Source organism: Aquarana catesbeiana, linkage group LG01, assembly GCF_042186555.1.
Source record: "Aquarana catesbeiana isolate 2022-GZ linkage group LG01, ASM4218655v1, whole genome shotgun sequence".
Lineage (NCBI taxonomy): Eukaryota > Metazoa > Chordata > Amphibia > Anura > Ranidae > Aquarana > Aquarana catesbeiana.
The window spans coordinates 86,181,983-86,199,224 of record NC_133324.1 but is presented as its reverse complement, the minus strand read 5'-3'; the positions used below and the strand labels follow the sequence as shown (position 1 = coordinate 86,199,224).

The following is a 17,242-nucleotide window of genomic DNA, read 5'->3' as shown; positions in this document are numbered from 1 at the left end:
GTTCGAATTTCGGCCGGTTCAGCAGGATCCGGCCAAGACTCGAACCGTTAATGGGCAGGCTGAATGTACCAAAATTGATTGATCAACTTGGGTACAACCAGCCTGCCGGATTCTCTCGCGCTTATCGCAAGTGGCTGCTAGCGACAATCACTGTCTTTTCCCGGCGGGGACGGTGATCCTTGCCCGGCAGGAGGGATTGCTGCATCAACTTTCTTTATTAATGGGGAAAGTCAACTAAATTTCTTTCCTGCTAACCATGGTTGCTCCATGTATGGCCGGCCTTACTCAACATTTAAATGCAAAAGTATTGTAGGATGTACCCACTGTGTTTCTAAAGGACCTCTGCTTTCGAAAGGCATACGGTTGGGGGTAAAGGCTGGTCCAAAAACAGTTTAACATGCATGCTGGGAAAAGGAACTCTGTTGGCAGCAAAAGGGTTCATTCACACCTATTCATTTTAAACCTCACATATTTTATGTGCACTTTCAGGGTGTGTGCTTTCTAATGTGCCAAGCTGTGTGTTGCACAACATAAATGTAGATGCAACTGGCACTTGAATGAAAGAGGCCATTGGGCTGCCCATAAGCATTTAAGGGGTGGTTAACCGCTTGCTGACCGCCCTGTAGATGTTTTATTGCTACAGGGTGGCAGCTCAGCACAGGGTCACGTATATATATATGTGATCCTGCATGGAGGGGCGGACCACCTCTGCAGTGATAATTCTTATGTTACCAAAAAACATGTAGCAGAATACATATTGGCCTAATTTATAAAGATTTTTTTTTTTTTTTTTTTGTATTAGAAGTGTTTTATAGCAGAACGTAAAACATTGGTTTTTGTTTTTTTTTTTTTTTTTTTCAAAAGTTGTCGGTTTTTTTTTTTTTTTTTTTTGTTTATAGCGCAAAAAATAAAAAAAGTAGTGGTGATCAAATCCCACCAAAGGAAAGCTCTATTTGTGTGTGTGGGGTGGGGGAACGACAAATCTTCCGGAGGTCAAGTCGTTAACTATGCACGCATGATTTGGTCACATCTAGAGCAGCAGAGCTCTACATAAATGCACATGTTCAGCTCTGCCACCCTGGCAAGTTTATGTTTATGGAGAAAAGAAAGGGAAGAGGCAAGCAGTGCAGAAAGATGTAGCAAGCAATGTTTATCCCTGGGGTGGGGGGGGGTTTAGGGGGGTGGGGGGTGCGGGTGTAGAGATGGGGAGTATTTTTCCTGTCTGAATCACCAATTTTCTCCCCAGAGCTACTAAGTAGCTACCTGAGCAGAGCTGTTTTTGTAGCCTCTGAAAACCCCCCAGATCAAGCAATTATTATATCGTGATTAGAGACTGGCTAATGTAGCCTAGAAATGTTCTGGATAGTCAAAGAAAGTGCATGGGTTTATAGCTCTGCAAAGTCTAAGCTTCACAAAGGAGCACTGTACAGAAGATAAAAATTCAACTACATGCACTATTTGTTATCAGTTGTGGCATAACCATCCTATGCTATTTATGATTATTAAAACACACTAACATTAGGACTTGGCAACAAGGGATTTCTCACGCTAGTGAGTGATTAAAAAAAAAAAAACCTCTAAAGTAGGGAATCTCCAGCTGTATAAAACATAATAGAAAATAACCCCACACTACCTTTATCCTGAACTTCTTTAGAAAAGCGCTCCCTCTCAATAGCAGATTCCCGTTCTATCCTTTCTATCTCCGCCAGAGCATCCAGTTCCACTTCGTCGTATGGCGTTATGTTTCCTGTTGGTTGAGTTTGTGACTGAGCCACGGGAGGTTGAGACGGTTTTGCAGACATGTTGGGCTGTAGGACGGGCACTTGTTGTACTTGCAGGAACTCAGTCTGCTCTTGAAAACAAGCAGCAGCATTCAAAGGGCGACTTATGTCCTGTGGAGTGACTGGAGTTTTTGATGGGTGCCCAGGGTACTGATCATTGAATGAGGGGTCGCTTTCACTGACATTACTGTTCTCCATGCCAGGAAGCATGTCTCCTTGCTGGTCCATTTCATTAGATCTCACACGAGACAGTCTTAAAGTAAGCTTGGTGGAGTCTTTAGAAGGAGAGCTAATAATATCATACATAGCTGACTTTTCACTTGGCTCCTTCTCATCTTTACTCATCTTTAACTTTTTCTGTCTTTTCAACTTTCTGTCGGGTGAGTCCAGCAGTATGTCAGGAGGAGCATCCCGTGGGGAGGCATAGGGAGGAGGCTGGGATTGAAGAATTAATGGCCGTGATCCTACAGAAAGGAGAACAGGTATAAGAACAGATTTTTTTTTTTTTTTTTTTTAATTGTGAAGGCAGTTTTATTTAAAAACTGATCTAAAACTTAAAGTATAACGAATGGCAAAACATTTTTTTAGTTTTGGATAGAGGGGATAGGGATTAGAATGCTTGTCAGTTTTTATTGCTGTCTGTGCCCCCCCCCCCCCCCCCCCCCCCCCGTTAAGGAGATTCACCCTCTCTATTTTTCCTGTGCACCATTATCATTAAGGCCTCATGCACACTGGACGTTAAAATAACATAATAAAAACGCCAGCAGCTTTGCAGTGAGTTTTTCAACAATTTTCAACGTTTTTGCAATAGCGTTTTTCCCGTTAGTGGTTTTTAGCGCTTTTGGTTTTTTTTAGTTTTTTTTTTTTTTGAATGGATCAAAAAGTCAAGAAAAGCTGGTGAGCTGCGTTTTTGAGCATTTATCAGCATTTGACGCTAGAGCGTTTTTAAACGCTGAAAACAGCTGAAAAACTCCTCTCAGAACCCACTAGTTTTGGGGGTTTTTTTAAAGCCAAAAAAACGCCCCAACAAAAACTGCTGATAACAGCCTATGTGTGTATGGACACCTAGGATATCATGATGGGGAGTTTATTGACTGTAGAAAAAAACATCTGAAGCCAAAAACAGCTGCTGTAAAAACGTCCAAAAACGTCCAGTGTGCATGAGGCCTAAAAGTGAAAGAAAATTCCAAATTTAGGGCTGTCCCCAGAAAAGTAATAGAGGGGAAATCTTCCAATGGGGACATTGGTTCTGGTGACCTGGTGGTCCCCAAGGTTATTCCCTTAATTGGCAGGGATTTCCTCTCACTTCCTGTTTGGCTACGGGACAGGAAGTGAAGAAACATCTCCGCAATGGGACAGAATCAGACGGGTTGCAACGCTCTCTTACTCTATCCAAAATGAAAACAAAACAAAAAAAAAAAGGTTGTTGGCTATTTCTCTACTTTATAGCCAACCTGGTCAGGTTATGAACATTCATATATTTAGAACTACATTTAAGTATCTTTGAAAACCCAAAACCTGTCTTGCCATTTTTCTGAAAGGGACATAAACATGAATTAAAGTGCAATTTACTCGCATTTAGTGGATGCATATATTTTCGTATGTCTTTCCCAATGCAAAAGTGCTACAGCCTTAATTTTCAATGTACATGACAATCCCTGATCGGGCAAAGGGGTGGGTGAATGCCCTGCCTCTTTACCGGACTGTGGAAATTTATTGGGTGTCAGGATTCCTTTTCCTGAATGATCTTTAATTCTGCATAAGCTCCTACATGAAAACTATGCAAACTAATTTTTTTTTTTTTAAATTAGGATGTAATGTTCTTTGCATGTTTCCAGAGTAAAGAATGTTTCATAGGAAATGAAAGGTTGGAGAAGTCCAACGGAGAGAATGCAGTAGGCCCTACAAAGAACCAGCGGGTGATCAAAATCCACCCAAATTGGAAATATCAGCTTTGGGTAGTTTTTGGTTCGCTAACCAAAAGTACCTTGTATAATTAAAAATGTCCTGCTGTTTTGCCTGTACACAGGGCATGCATTCATACCACTGACTGGGATTTCTTTTGTAGTCTTGATGAGTGTATCTATACTTGGCATGCCACAGTGCTCACTTCCAAACCCTTGTTACAGCACTGTCAAAAGCCAAATAGAAGCATGTGGCATTTTGACACGCCTCTCTTATTAACCTACTCTTTTTATCAACAAAGAGGAGAATGTTGAACACTGCTAATTCCATAAATACAAACCTCTGAAGGTACACAAAAAAAAAAAAAATGGAGAAAAAATGGACAATATTTACCCATTTCCTGACAAGTCTGCTCTACAAACACAGTAACCGTTTGCTTACAAAGCTCAATAGTACAACTGCTCTTATTCCCTTTGGCAAGATGTGAAACAGCCTTTAGACATTAGTGTTGAATTGTAGGCCGTTTACTTATATTGTTAACTTTAACAGCTTCTCATTCACTGTACCTATATAGACGTCCTCAGATGGGAGTGGTGATATGAGGATCATAGCTGCAGCCATGGTCCTGGTATCATTCTTTTCAGCCAGTGATTCTCTACAAAGCAAAAGTGATCTAATTTTACAGCCCCATTCCGCCACTTATCCTGGTCTCTCTTGTCCCTGCAGGGGGCCTGGGACTGATGCGACCTGTCGCATCAGATGCACTAGAAAGAGTGGGAGGAATTTCCATTGTTCTTCCCCTGTGACGTCAGAACAATGCGACAAGGACTTTGTCACTTCTGGTTTGTTTACAAGGCCTAACCAGATTGTAAAGCAGTCGATCAAAGAGGATCTGTCTTGGCCCATGCTATCACAAGGGAAGTTGTTAATCCCTTGTGATATCAGTAAAGTTCAATGAAAAAAAAACAAAAAAACACAATGTAAAACAATAAAATAAATTACAGGAGGCCTCCCTCCCCTTGTGCTCACACGCAAATGCAAACGCATACATAGGTCTCGCATGCATATGTAAATGGTGACCACAACACACATCGCTGTGAACATCATAGTGAGAGCAATAATTCTAGTGCCAGACCTCCTGTGTAACTCTAAACTGGTAACCTGTAAAGGCTTTTAAAGTGTTACCTATGGATAATTTAATGTGCCGTAGTTTCTTACCATTACATGGACAAACGTAATTCTAAAGTGTGACATGGGTATTTATTTACTTGGTGTAACACCATCTTTTTAATTTTACCCAAAAAATTGGCATTATATTGTGTTTGTGTGCACTAAAATTCATTAAAGTCCATTTTTTTCTTGAAAATTTGTGTTTGATAAAACAAATACTGTTTAACATAAAAAAAATAAATAAATAAAATCACAACATCCAGCACTTTATTCTACAGGGACTTTGCTTTCAGAATATATATATATATTGTTTGGGGCTTCTAAGTAACTTTCTAGCAAATAAATTGCATATTTCATGTGTGAGATAAATATCAGAATTGGCCCAGAGGACAGGTGGTTAATATAGCCACTATAAAAAAATTTGAAAGGGGTTGATAAAAATTATTCCTGCTACACACTGATAGAGTAATCTGAAAAGAATTTGGGTAATTTGTTCAAGGGGAGTATTTAAATTGGTTGGAAGAATTAGACAATCGTTTTTTTTTATGTTTCAATGAATTAAAAAAAGAATAAAAAAGGCATCTAGTACCCATTTAATTATTCTACTGATAGAAGGCCCTATTTGTCTTGAAAAAAATATTCAAATTATTACAGAATATAAGTGTTTTTAATGTCTGAAGCATCACTTAAAGGCAAAAATTGCTGTGGTGCTGATGGGGTTAAAGTCCACGAATACATCTTTGCCATAGAAGAGGGAACTGGAGCACAGCAGAAAAGAAAGCCCACTCAAACACTGAACATGTGCATAACCCATACAGAGTATGTGATGACTGCAATCTAACCAAAGCTAATATACCACAGTTCTAAGCAACTGTTTCCCTACCAGCGATAAGCTTAGGCATATTCAAATTCTGGTTCAAACTCACCTGAGCTATCCTACCAGTAAGCTTGCCAGTGCATACCACTAATCATTAAAGCGTTAGTAGACCCAACATTTCATATTCCTGATATGTGGCTGCTGTACCATGCACTTGTATGAGAAAGTATCCTGTTCTCTTTGTATTGCTTCCTTTGTGTAAAATATCTGGCCCTCCTGCCAGTCCCTCTGCTTTCATATTACAAACTGACCATACTAAGCAGGAGAACACACCATGGTCAGTTCTCTAGCTATGCTGGGAGCTCAACCTGCTCTCCTCCAATGCCCAGTCTTGTCCTAACAACTCCCCCTGCACAGCCTTTCATTGGGAAGACTAGTGGTGCTGCTGCTTCTCCTCCCACAGCTCTTATGCAGCTGAGAACAGAGGGAATGTGATCACTTATAAAGGGGGGGGGGGGGTTATATCTATACCCAAATGTTTTACCCTTCATTTCTATTTTAAAGTGAATGGCTTGATAATCACTTTAAGCCCACCCAGCAGCTGAACATATACACGCCCTAGAACACATGTGCAGCTGCAGGGCGGGGAATGCCTCGGCTGCTTATAATTGGCTCAGTACAGTGACAGCTTCCTGGCAGGATAGCTCAGGTGGGTTTGGACTATGAACCAAACATGACCGAGTTCATTCCCATTCCCTACCATGTCAAGAAAAATGTATATCAAATATTAAACTAAGTAGAGTGAAATATATTTAGTAAAATAACATACCTTTTGGAGTCCCATCACTACCAGCAGGGGAACATACTGACTGTGGGGATCGTAGGGAAAAAGAGGCAGCATTTCTTATTGAAGAATCACTATCCTGTAATCACATAAAAACATGCATGAGCAAAAATACATAGCTCACCGTAACACAAAAAAGCATTATAAATCTTTTTTTTTTTTTTTAATCTTGAATCCACTTGGGCTGCAGTAGTGCTTAAACCTCACAATCTTCTACCTTCATAAATGTATCTAGAAATCTCTGTATAGATTTTAATTCCAGGTTTTAATGAAACACAAAATAGAAAAAGTATTGATGGAAGTGCAAAACTTTACACACGTGTACATGCATCAGAATCATACCAAACAAGTGTTTAAAGCGGGAGTCCAGCTACCAATTTTTTATTTTTTTTAGGTCATTGAGACACTTTGCTAATCCCAAAATAATATTTACAGTTTGGGTGTAATATTGCCGCCTCTGTCTGTTTTCGTACTGAAGAATAACTTAAAAAATGTGATGCTGGCTGTTTCCATCTTGCTTGTGGGCATGTGAAGCCCACAAGCATTGATTTCCTGGATGCAGTGAATGCTGTTCATTCACAGCTTGTTCACACGCATGATCATTGTTTCCGCATTGAATCTTGGGAAGCCTGACACTAAGCTCCCAGGAGACAGTGCGGCACCGGGGAAAGGCAATATACACGCCTACTCCCATGGGAGGAGAGACAGGAAGTGCCACAATAAAGTACAATATAAAGGTAATTACAGCGATAAAAAAAATTTTGTGCAGCATTTCAACATCTATGCAATTAACTGAAGAGGGTAAGTTAAAAATTTGAGTGGAACCCCGCTTTAATTTTAGTAGGCAGATAAAGAATAATTCAGGTTTTTTTTGTTACACACTTAATGTATGCTCTGCATTCAGGTAATTAAAACCACACTAAGAGCCCCCCCTCCCCTTTGCTCCATAGGCTCCTGCTGATGTCAAACTCCTGTGAGGAGGGAACAAGGTCGTGGCTTTTCAGCACTGTGGGGTTGATTTACTAAAATTGGAGACTGCAAAATCTGATGCAGCACTGCATAGAAACCAGTCAGCTTCCATTTGTTAAAGCTTAATTGAACAAGCTGAAATTAGAAGAGGATTGGCTACCATGCACAGCTGCACCAAATTGTGCACTCTCCAGTTAAATAAACCACTGTGTGTGTCTATGGACACAGACCACTCTGCGTGGCGCCTGGCTTGCAACAGGAGACACCCAAAAGAGGGTAAGAGCAACGTTTCTGTGCAATATGGTTGCACGGAGCAGGTGTTTTTTTTGTTTTATTTAAAACCCAACTCTAAGCCTTGAGGCGATTCAGTTTATATTTGCAGCGCTTTACAAATCATTCATTCAAGTAGGGAGTTGTCCATGAAAGAAGAGAAAGCCTTATACACCCAACCCTCCTCTTCACTGGCAAACAGCAGTCCCCCATGATCCAGCGGTGGACTGTTCCTGGCGTCCTCACATCCACAGCAGGTCTATGGGCCTCCTTGACATAAGGAACAGTCCACCGCTCAAGATCACTAAAACGAGGGGGTGCAGGAGCTGCAGGGACCAGTGTTGTGTGAAGAGGATCAGAGGATCATCTTTCCTGTAGACATAAAAAAAAAAATAAAAACAAAAACAATCATTCAACCCTTGCACCGTGATCACAGCCCAACTGCAAAAACAAACTTTTTCGGCAACACGTTTGTCACAAGTGTGGCAAGCAGTTCAAGTCTACACTGGGAGACTTGTAAAGATGACATTTTCTCTAAATGCTGCAAGTCGCACACAAACATTTCACAGTAACAAATAAGGCATACAGGAAAGAAACCTTTTCTCGTGGAGAGAAAGTAACAGAATCAGGTTTTCTTTACATACATGCTATGTAACCAAGCCATGATATAGCATTCATATGCTTTAAAATAAAGATACAGTCTGTTGAAAGCTAAATATTAATAGTAACTTTTGTCACAAAAGCATACCTCACTGCCCAGCCTATGTACCATCTGCAGATAGTCCTCACTGGTGCTGTGCCTGGAGTTATCTGCATGGTGGTTTGCAGAGTTGCCTGCTAACTGACCAGAGACTTTGTTTTCATGTAGGTTTCTCAGCCCTCCCGCTACGATAGGACTGGACACAGAAGCTGCAAAAAGAAAAAATTGTAAGGATCATAAAGTCACAAAGTGTTCATCTTTACAGCTGTAACCAAAGTACAACTGAACTGAAAGCACGACCCTTACATACCTTGCTGCATTTGCTGATGTTGTGTGTAGCTTCCAGGATGGGCATAGGGCATATAGCCCGCAGGACTTTGGGGAGCATAAGGGCTAGGAACAGGGCTGTTTTGCTGGCCAATAAACCGATTTGTTGAACTGGTCTGAGGTGGTACAAATCGACTGCAAGGGGAAAACAAAAATATTTAGGTATATGTAGAAACCCAAACATCTGTTTAGGCATCTTCACCACTGTTCAATTTTTGGAAATGAAGCAGAAAACCCATACATACAGTATACATACATACATATGGTACAGCTTTTATTTTGCATGTGCAGAATACAAGTGTTTATGAAACCTAGTAAAAATATGTGCAGAAACGATCAGTTCACTTTCAGACTTCTGAATTACAACTATAAATTTTCATCCACAACTGACACTACATATTTCTTGGTAAACTATGCTGATCTCACAGATGAGAATAAATATCTAACTGGTATGCGGCCAGCTTCAAAGGGAAACTTATTTGAACTAAAATGTGTTTTTATAGGTTATAGAATATGTTACCCCAACATTTCATATTCCTGCTATGTGCCTGCCGTACCATGTACTTGTATGAAAAATGATCCTATTCTCTTTATATTGCTTCCTTGGTGTGAAATCCCTGGTGTTCCTGTCACTCCCTCTGCTTTCATATTATAAAGTGACCACACTAAGCAGAAGAACACACAGTGGTCAGTTCTCTAGCTGTGCTGGGAACTCAGCCTGCTCACCTACAATGATCAGACAGGACCCGACACATCATGCTGTTCAATTCCTCTGTCCAAACTACGGCCCTCCAGCTGTTGCGGAACTACACTTCCCATGAGGCATTGTAAAACTCTGACATTCACAGACATGACTAGGTATGATGGGAGTTGTAGTTCCTTAACAACTGGAGGGCCATAGTTTGGACACCACTGAGTCTAGCCAATCCGCTATCGGGAGGGGACAAGAAAGTGATCTGTGAACTGCGAGGAATCTGTACACATCCAAAAAGGAGTCATGGAAGTACCCCAGGATACATATTAAGGGATCAATACTGAGTGAGGACACCATTACAATAGTGATCGTTGAAATAAGCAATATCATCTGAGCTTGGGGCAGCACCACAGAAGATGTATCAGGTTTCCCTTGGTTGGTTACACTTACAACAGGAATGTTGGTGCAAACCTATGCCGTCAAGAAAATTTGGGGTGCAATATGCTCTATTCATAATAAATAATTGTGTGAACCTGTGAGAGGGAAGGAGCGAGACATAAGTGACTGTTTATAGGATCTCACTCAGATTCATTTGCTGATATACATTATATGACAATTCGGCCGATAAAATACTAAAAGGTCTACAGGTACCAGAAGACAAAGCTGAATGGACATGTCATTGACAGAGCAGACTGACAGATTGTAAAACCTTATTCTTATTACTAACTTAACGGGGGGGATTCTGATGTGAATGTACAATATATATGTAAAGCGTTGTGTACATTGATGCCGCTATACAAGTACCTGTAATAAATAATGATATGCCTAACTATGGCATATAAGAACTATGTTGATCTTTTGCCGGGCTCAAAGATCATAGTGTGAAGGCGGCTCATAAAGCACCCAGGTTTAAAACACAAACCACAGAAATTCAAAGCTTTGCTTTACCTGGAAGGGCTATGAGAGATAGTGGTTGGTTGATAATTAGTAGATGCTGGGCTGCCATGCATGGAATTCTGGGGAAGCTTATACTGAGGCATCATCATCCCTAAGGAAAAAATAGATAACCGCTATTAAACAAGAACTGCACAGAAAAATAAGATTAAAAAAAATAACCGAGAAAACGAAACAAATTAAAACTCCAGAAGGGAAAAAAAAAACTATTTTCTTTTCAATATTGTAGAGAGGAAAAGGCTTAGAGGGTAGGAATTTATAAAAGCTGGAGCACACAGAATCCAGAGCAGCTGTGCATGGCAACCAATCAGCTTCTGTCTTCAGCTTGTTCAATTAAAGTGATTGTAAAAACATTTTTTTTTTTTTTTAAATAATGTCATACTTACCCGCTATGTGCAATAGTTTTGCATAGGGTGGCCCTGAACCCCCTCTTTTTGGGTCCCCTGCCGGCACAGTCTTCTCCTTCTCTTGTGTGTGCCCCCTAGCAAGCTGCTTGCTAGGGGGCAGACACGCTGGCTCGATTCCCGAGCCAGATCGAGCTCAGGTAAGTATTTGGGAGGGGGGGGCTAAAAAACTTTAAAGTGATTGTAAAGGCAGGAGTTTTTTTTATCTTAAGTCTATGCATTAAGATAAAAAGCCTTCTGTGTGCAGCAGCCTCCCTCAGCCTCCCCTAATACTTACCTGGGCCCCATCTCTAACCAGCAATGTCCACGAGTGCCTTGACTGTTCAGGACTCTCCCCCCCTGATTGGCTGAGACACATTAGCTCCCACTGCTGTCAAAGTCAGTTAGCCAATCAGGAGAGAGAGGGGGCCTAACCAGGGCTACATGTCTGAATGTACACACAGAGCTGTGGCTCGGTTTGGGTGCCCCCATAGCAAACTGCCTGCTGTGGGGGCACTCGACGGGAGGGGCCAGGAGCAGCGAAGAGGGACCTGAGAAGAGGAGGATACGGTCTGCCCGGTGTAAAATCACTGCACAGAGCAGTTAAGTGTAACATGTTTATTATTTTTATAGAAACAAGAATGAGACTTTACAATCACTTTAAGCTTTGAAAATGGGGAAGCTAATTAGTTGCCATGCACAGCTGCTCCACATTTCCCCTTCAAAATCCCTGTCAGTTTTACTGTCACCTAAGCCACTATTAAGGAAATTTGCCCTTACTTCCTGTCAGGTCAGTAAGACATGGAAAGTCTTTCCAACCTGATCACAGACAGTATCGGTTAGTAAGGGGTATATCTTTTAACAAAAGAACTTGGTGTGCGAATGCTGTAGTCCAAGATCAGGACCACAGTATAATGATGCTCATGATAGAATGCACAGAACAGGCACAGTTGGTGCATTACAGCAGTGTTTCTCAACTCCAGTCCTCAAGGCGCCCAAACAGGTCAAGTTTTCAGTCTTCCATTATTTTGCACAGGTGATTTGATCAGTTTCACAGCCTTAGTAATTACCACAGCCGTTTCATCTGAGGGAAATCCTGAAAACATGACCTGTTGGGGCACCTTGAGGACTGGAGTTGAAAAACACTGCATTACAGGATCACACAACCACATACCTTAAAGGTTGTGTAAGGTGGTCAATAGCTTGTGAACATCTGATCATCTCATCTTTATAAGCTTACTGGGCATCCCATTCCCACATGATGGGCATTAATATAGAGTCAAGGTGGACCAATGTAACTATGTAAAATATAACCATGCCATATTCTTTAAAGTGGTTGTAAACCTCAGACATGAACAAAGCATATCCCTCTAGTGTGTACTTGTCCTAATTAAGAGCACCAAGCATCATCTCTGTCAGCTGCTTCATTCCTCTGCTATCAGCACGAGTCACTTCTGAAAATTTCCTGACACCAAGAGAAAAATGGTGACGGGGAGGGAGCTTTAGATGATTGACAGCCTCAGCTCTGTTCCTGTGTGTGTGGGGGGGGCTGGGGGAGTCACATCCCTCCAATCAGCTCTCAGAGCTCTCCTCACTGAGCTCTGCAGATTGTAATTTCAGCACTCTGCTCCCTTTTTTCTGACGGCACAAACAACCTATGTAAGTTCTTTAATTTAAATAGCTGAAGAGAAGACTGCAGATAAACAGGCACAACTTATGTAGAAGGATTTGTTTCATCTTTGTGTATCACCTGAGGCCAGTCACTTCACTGGGAAAATGTAAGGGTGTGCAACCACTTTAAAGGGTTAGTTCACCTTTACAAAAAAATTGCAACTGTCTAAAGTTAAAAAATGCTAGAGATGCACCGAAATTTTGACAGTCGAAACATATCGGCGAAAAATTGGGTTTTCTGCATTTCGCCGAAAAGAAAAAAAGGTGCCGATAATGGCACTGAAACTGCATGTGATTTTACTGCACTTATGGTGTTCTTCATAGGTCAAGTGACGCAAAAACTGCATCAAAAGCGTAACACCAGATGTGTTCTTGCCGCATTTTCAATGCATTTCAATGGGGAAGTGCGTTTTTTTCTTAACTGACCAAAAATGCAGCAATCAGAATTTATCACCACAACCAACCGGTGTGTGAAGATGTACATTGAATTTAAAGGGATGCATTTTTTTAGCTTTTCTTGAGCTAATAATACCAATAACGGCTGACAATAAATTCATATTCATTTAAATCCATGATATTAATAAAAAAGTTGAATAAAATTATACATAAAAATATATAGATTTTTTAAAAACTAATTTTCAGTTTTCAGCCAAGTGCATCCTGCATTTTCAGTTTTGGCACCAAAATTTCTATTCGGTGCAACTCTACAAAAAATGCCCTTGCTTTAGGCATATGCTATTTACATACCTGTGAATCCCCCCCCCTCCCCAAAAAACATTTTATTGAAATTTGAGTTATTTCCATACAGAAGTTAGCCATATGTCAATTACAGAATAGAGAGAGAAGTCCTATCTGCAAATACAATAGTGATATATAGTATTCAGTATACAATTTACAGCAAAAATCTACAGCTTATGGTAAGAGGTAATTACCATCATTACAAACATAGTAGAAGTATAATTTAGCGAGTAATCCAGCATCCAACGTATGATGCCTTGTAAGGGAACACAACATTAGAGAGGGAATGGGGGGATGGCGGAAGGGGGTGAAAAGGAATGGGGAGTCAAGGGAAGAGAGGGCATCATGTTTCAAGCTCCTGGATAATAGAGGTGATGCATAATGATGAATCAGGGAGAGCATGTTAAAAGTTCAGTGAGGGGTAGAAAATGAACACAGTGGCCAATGTGGTTCTCCCTCCAGGAGGAAGTATTGTTTCTGCCATGTATGGGGGAGGGGAGACGGATGGGGGTATGGTATGGTATGAGCACGGAAGGGGGGGGGACTCATCAGGAGGCCCCTCCGGCAGGTTATTTTGATAAGGTGTTCGATTACCTGCAAATCCTGACTGAAAAACTCCCAGAGACAGCATCATCCCATCCTGCCTTGTTGCTAGAACATTGCTATAAGACTCTTGGCTGTTACTGTTCACTTCTAGCATCACTGGATGTGCCCGTTTACACAGGCAGTATTCAACTTTGGTCAAAGCTGCACAGTTTTGTTTTTATCTACAGACACCACTCATCACTGCAGAGTTGCTACCAAAAAACAGGAAGCCAGGAGCCTTCTAGCTGATTGTTCCTTACCACTCTGCACTGCATATCTGTTCTGCATACTTTTCTCCCTGAAGACATTGGGATTTCTGGCCAGGGTGGCCTGCAACAGGACTGGTATATCTCCTTCGGGGTCATCGCTGCCCAGGTTATCTTTCAGCTCTCTGTGAATAATGATTCAAAGAAAAAAACAAAATAAGTAAAAGAAACACAAGGTACAGATACATAATGAGAACATCTAGCAACCACCCATCTAATATCTCTCTTATATCTACAAATATACACACACATATAATATATAAATATATATATATATATATATATATATATATATATACACACATATACACACACATACACACACACACATACATATATATATATATATATATATATATATATATATATATATATATATATACACACACACATACATACACACACATATACAGCCTTTTGTGTAGATTTTCTTTTAATTGCATTTTCAACATTGCATCTGAACATGTATAGCACGGAATTACTGCACAGATCTGACTGGCTATGGGCTGTCCATTATTTAAAGTATTTAGTTTAATCACTCTGCATTGCCTATGCGTCCCAAAAAGAAGAGACAAAGTGAGAGTGACCGAGAATGACACCGACACAAAACTGAGACCTGCTGGGAGTGGAAGGAGTTATAAAGGGGGATATCGCTGCAGCTTTTGCCAGTACCAAATTACTTGTAGTAGCTGCATAAGACTAAAATCCTGTGTCCTATACTGTATCACTAGGGGGGAAAGAAAGTTTACATTTCATATGCAGAGTCTCTATCCATATAGGATCTTTATTCCCAGAAATAAGATCATGCAATTTGAATGTAAACCATTCAATTATTCAGATTTCTCCAGTTCCACAAGCAAAAAAACAACTGAAAACTTCTCGGAAGAGTAAAGGAAGTCAAACTGTGGCATTCTTCAATTGACAATGTATATTATTCAGCAATAATACAGAGTACAACCACGCCTAAACAGTGCTGCCCAACAGTGCACCAACTATTATTATTAGTCAGCAAAATATCCAACATGTGCCCAATTGATTTATTCACTTTATCTGGGTATGGGCTTCTATGATTAGCCACACTCACCCACATCTTGCCCAATAAGCATGTCCCTAAATGGTCATTAAGTGCTTTCACTGAATAGGAGTGTGTTAGTTGCCTGGGAGCAGGGTGGAAATAAATCAAAGATCAAAGCGATTTTTTTTTTTTAATTTAAATCAGATTTTTTTTATTTTTATCAAATTTATTTGAATAAAATGCTTTTGTAGTAAAAATGTATCTAAAGATAGTTTTAAATTTAGGATACATTAATAATTTTGTTTATTCAGCATGAAATGGAGGTTAGTTATGTAGCATGAGGCTGTATATTCTGCAATATTTACATTTTTGGTAAACTCATTCAATGAATCCAAGCTCTGCAAACTGAGATAACATGCACTGCATTGATGCATTCACACAATTTCACAACCATGAGAGAAACCAAAGTTCAGGAATATTCCTTTATCCCATTGTTTTGCAAATCTATGTACACTACAAACTAGGGCTGAAACAACTAATCGATTAATCGACAACTAATCGATTATGAAATTAATCGATTACTATTTTCATAATCGATTAATCGGCCAGTAACATAATGGGGTTGAAAAAAACCTAAAATGAGCCCTTTATGGTACAAAAAGAACAAATAATTGCTACTGTAAATATTACTTTCACAGTTCTACAGTAAAAAAAAATTAACCCTTACAGTAGTGATTTTTTGCTTTTTTTGTACTATGAAGGGCTAATTTTAGTTTTTTTAACCCCATTATGTTACTAAACTTCTTAGACCTGGTTCACATCTATGTGTTTTATGGTGCTTTTTGCAGAAACGCACTACAATTCATTCACGCGGTTTCCTATGGGACACGTTCACGCAAAACGTGATTTTTTTTGGTTCAATATACTTCAATAGAGAAGCTGCAGAAAAGCATGTAATGTGTTTTTGCAGCAATATGTGTTTTTTAATCTGCCCAACAACAAATTGGCCAAAAAAAATGCAGAAACGCAAATTGCAGCAAAATCACGTGCACAAAAATCAAAACGCACAGCGAAAAGCACTGCAGAAACAGATGAAACGCAAACTGCATAGGTGTGTACCGAGCCTTATGCTGGCCACACGGATCAATTTTCAGATGTGAATATTCAGACAAAAAATCTTTGTACATTCACTGAATGAAAGAACAAACGTTCTTAAAACGACTTTTTTTGAAGGAAGACATTGTTTTTGTTTTTAATAAAAAAAATTTGATTACTGAGTCTGATGATATTTACCAGATTCACCCTTTAATAGTATATACACAGTATATATCCTCTAATAGTATATACAGTATATCTCTTCTAATAGTTTATACAGTATATCTCTTCTAATAGTATATACAATATATCTCTCCTCTAATAGTATATACAGTATATCTCTTCTGTCTGTTATGCTCAGAGTGGATTCGATATTTTGCTCCCTAACCATATAGTTATTTATATTTACCACTGCATAGAGATATTTAAGAATAAATTACCTTTTTTTTAAAACTGTACACATTAACTAAATTATACACCACACTTTAAGGTTATTAACCGAATAATCGATTAATCGAAACAATAATCGGCCAACTAATCGATTATGAAAATAATCGTTAGTTGCAGCCCTACTACAAACTGTATGATTGAATTTGTTCTGATATCGCTGTTTTAATAACCTCACAGCTTATTATTCTAAATAGGAAACCTTCATTTTGTTGGTAAATATTAAAGATTCTAACTACCAGCAAGAATGAGTCCTTACATTTAAAGAGCACCTGTCATTTCAGATCCATCATGGCAGCGCCTGTTAGCGGGCATCCACTCACCTGCTGCCGCCACGTCCCTCACCTTGTTGTGTCACTGCCACATCACCAGCCGTCCCATTAAAGTGAATGGGACTGTCGGTGAGTTAACGGCGGGTCAGAGGAGGAGCCTCTGTGGGACAGAGATGACAGTTGCTCTTTAAAAAAATTTTGATTTAAATAGAGTTGATTTAAATCAAGCCTTTTTACTAGTGATTTAAATCATGATTTAAATCAAATCCACCCTGCTCAGGAGTTTTGGAAGTTAAGCCCCTATAACCAGTGAACAGGGTGTTCTCTGGGTAATAAAGT

The 17,242-nt window shown here is 39.8% G+C and overlaps 1 protein-coding gene across 6 annotated transcripts in view; it reads right to left on the bottom strand.

The window, feature by feature from the left end:
- NIPBL (NIPBL cohesin loading factor) overlaps window positions 1–17,242 on the bottom strand; it is a 235,684-nt gene that overhangs the window by 136,501 nt on the left and 81,941 nt on the right. For 5 of the 6 annotated variants that reach the window (XM_073621328.1, XM_073621291.1, XM_073621308.1 and 2 more), the window contains exons 4-9: window positions 14,069–14,199; window positions 10,426–10,525; window positions 8,767–8,918; window positions 8,505–8,665; window positions 6,503–6,596; window positions 1,634–2,245 (exon numbers count right to left, since the gene is read on the bottom strand). In XM_073621328.1, the coding sequence (XP_073477429.1) occupies window positions 1,634–2,245; window positions 6,503–6,596; window positions 8,505–8,665; window positions 8,767–8,918; window positions 10,426–10,525; window positions 14,069–14,199 (1,250 nt within the window). The remainder of the gene's footprint in view (window positions 1–1,633; window positions 2,246–6,502; window positions 6,597–8,504; window positions 8,666–8,766; window positions 8,919–10,425; window positions 10,526–14,068; window positions 14,200–17,242) is intronic. The other variant, XM_073621339.1, reaches the window with a different exon arrangement.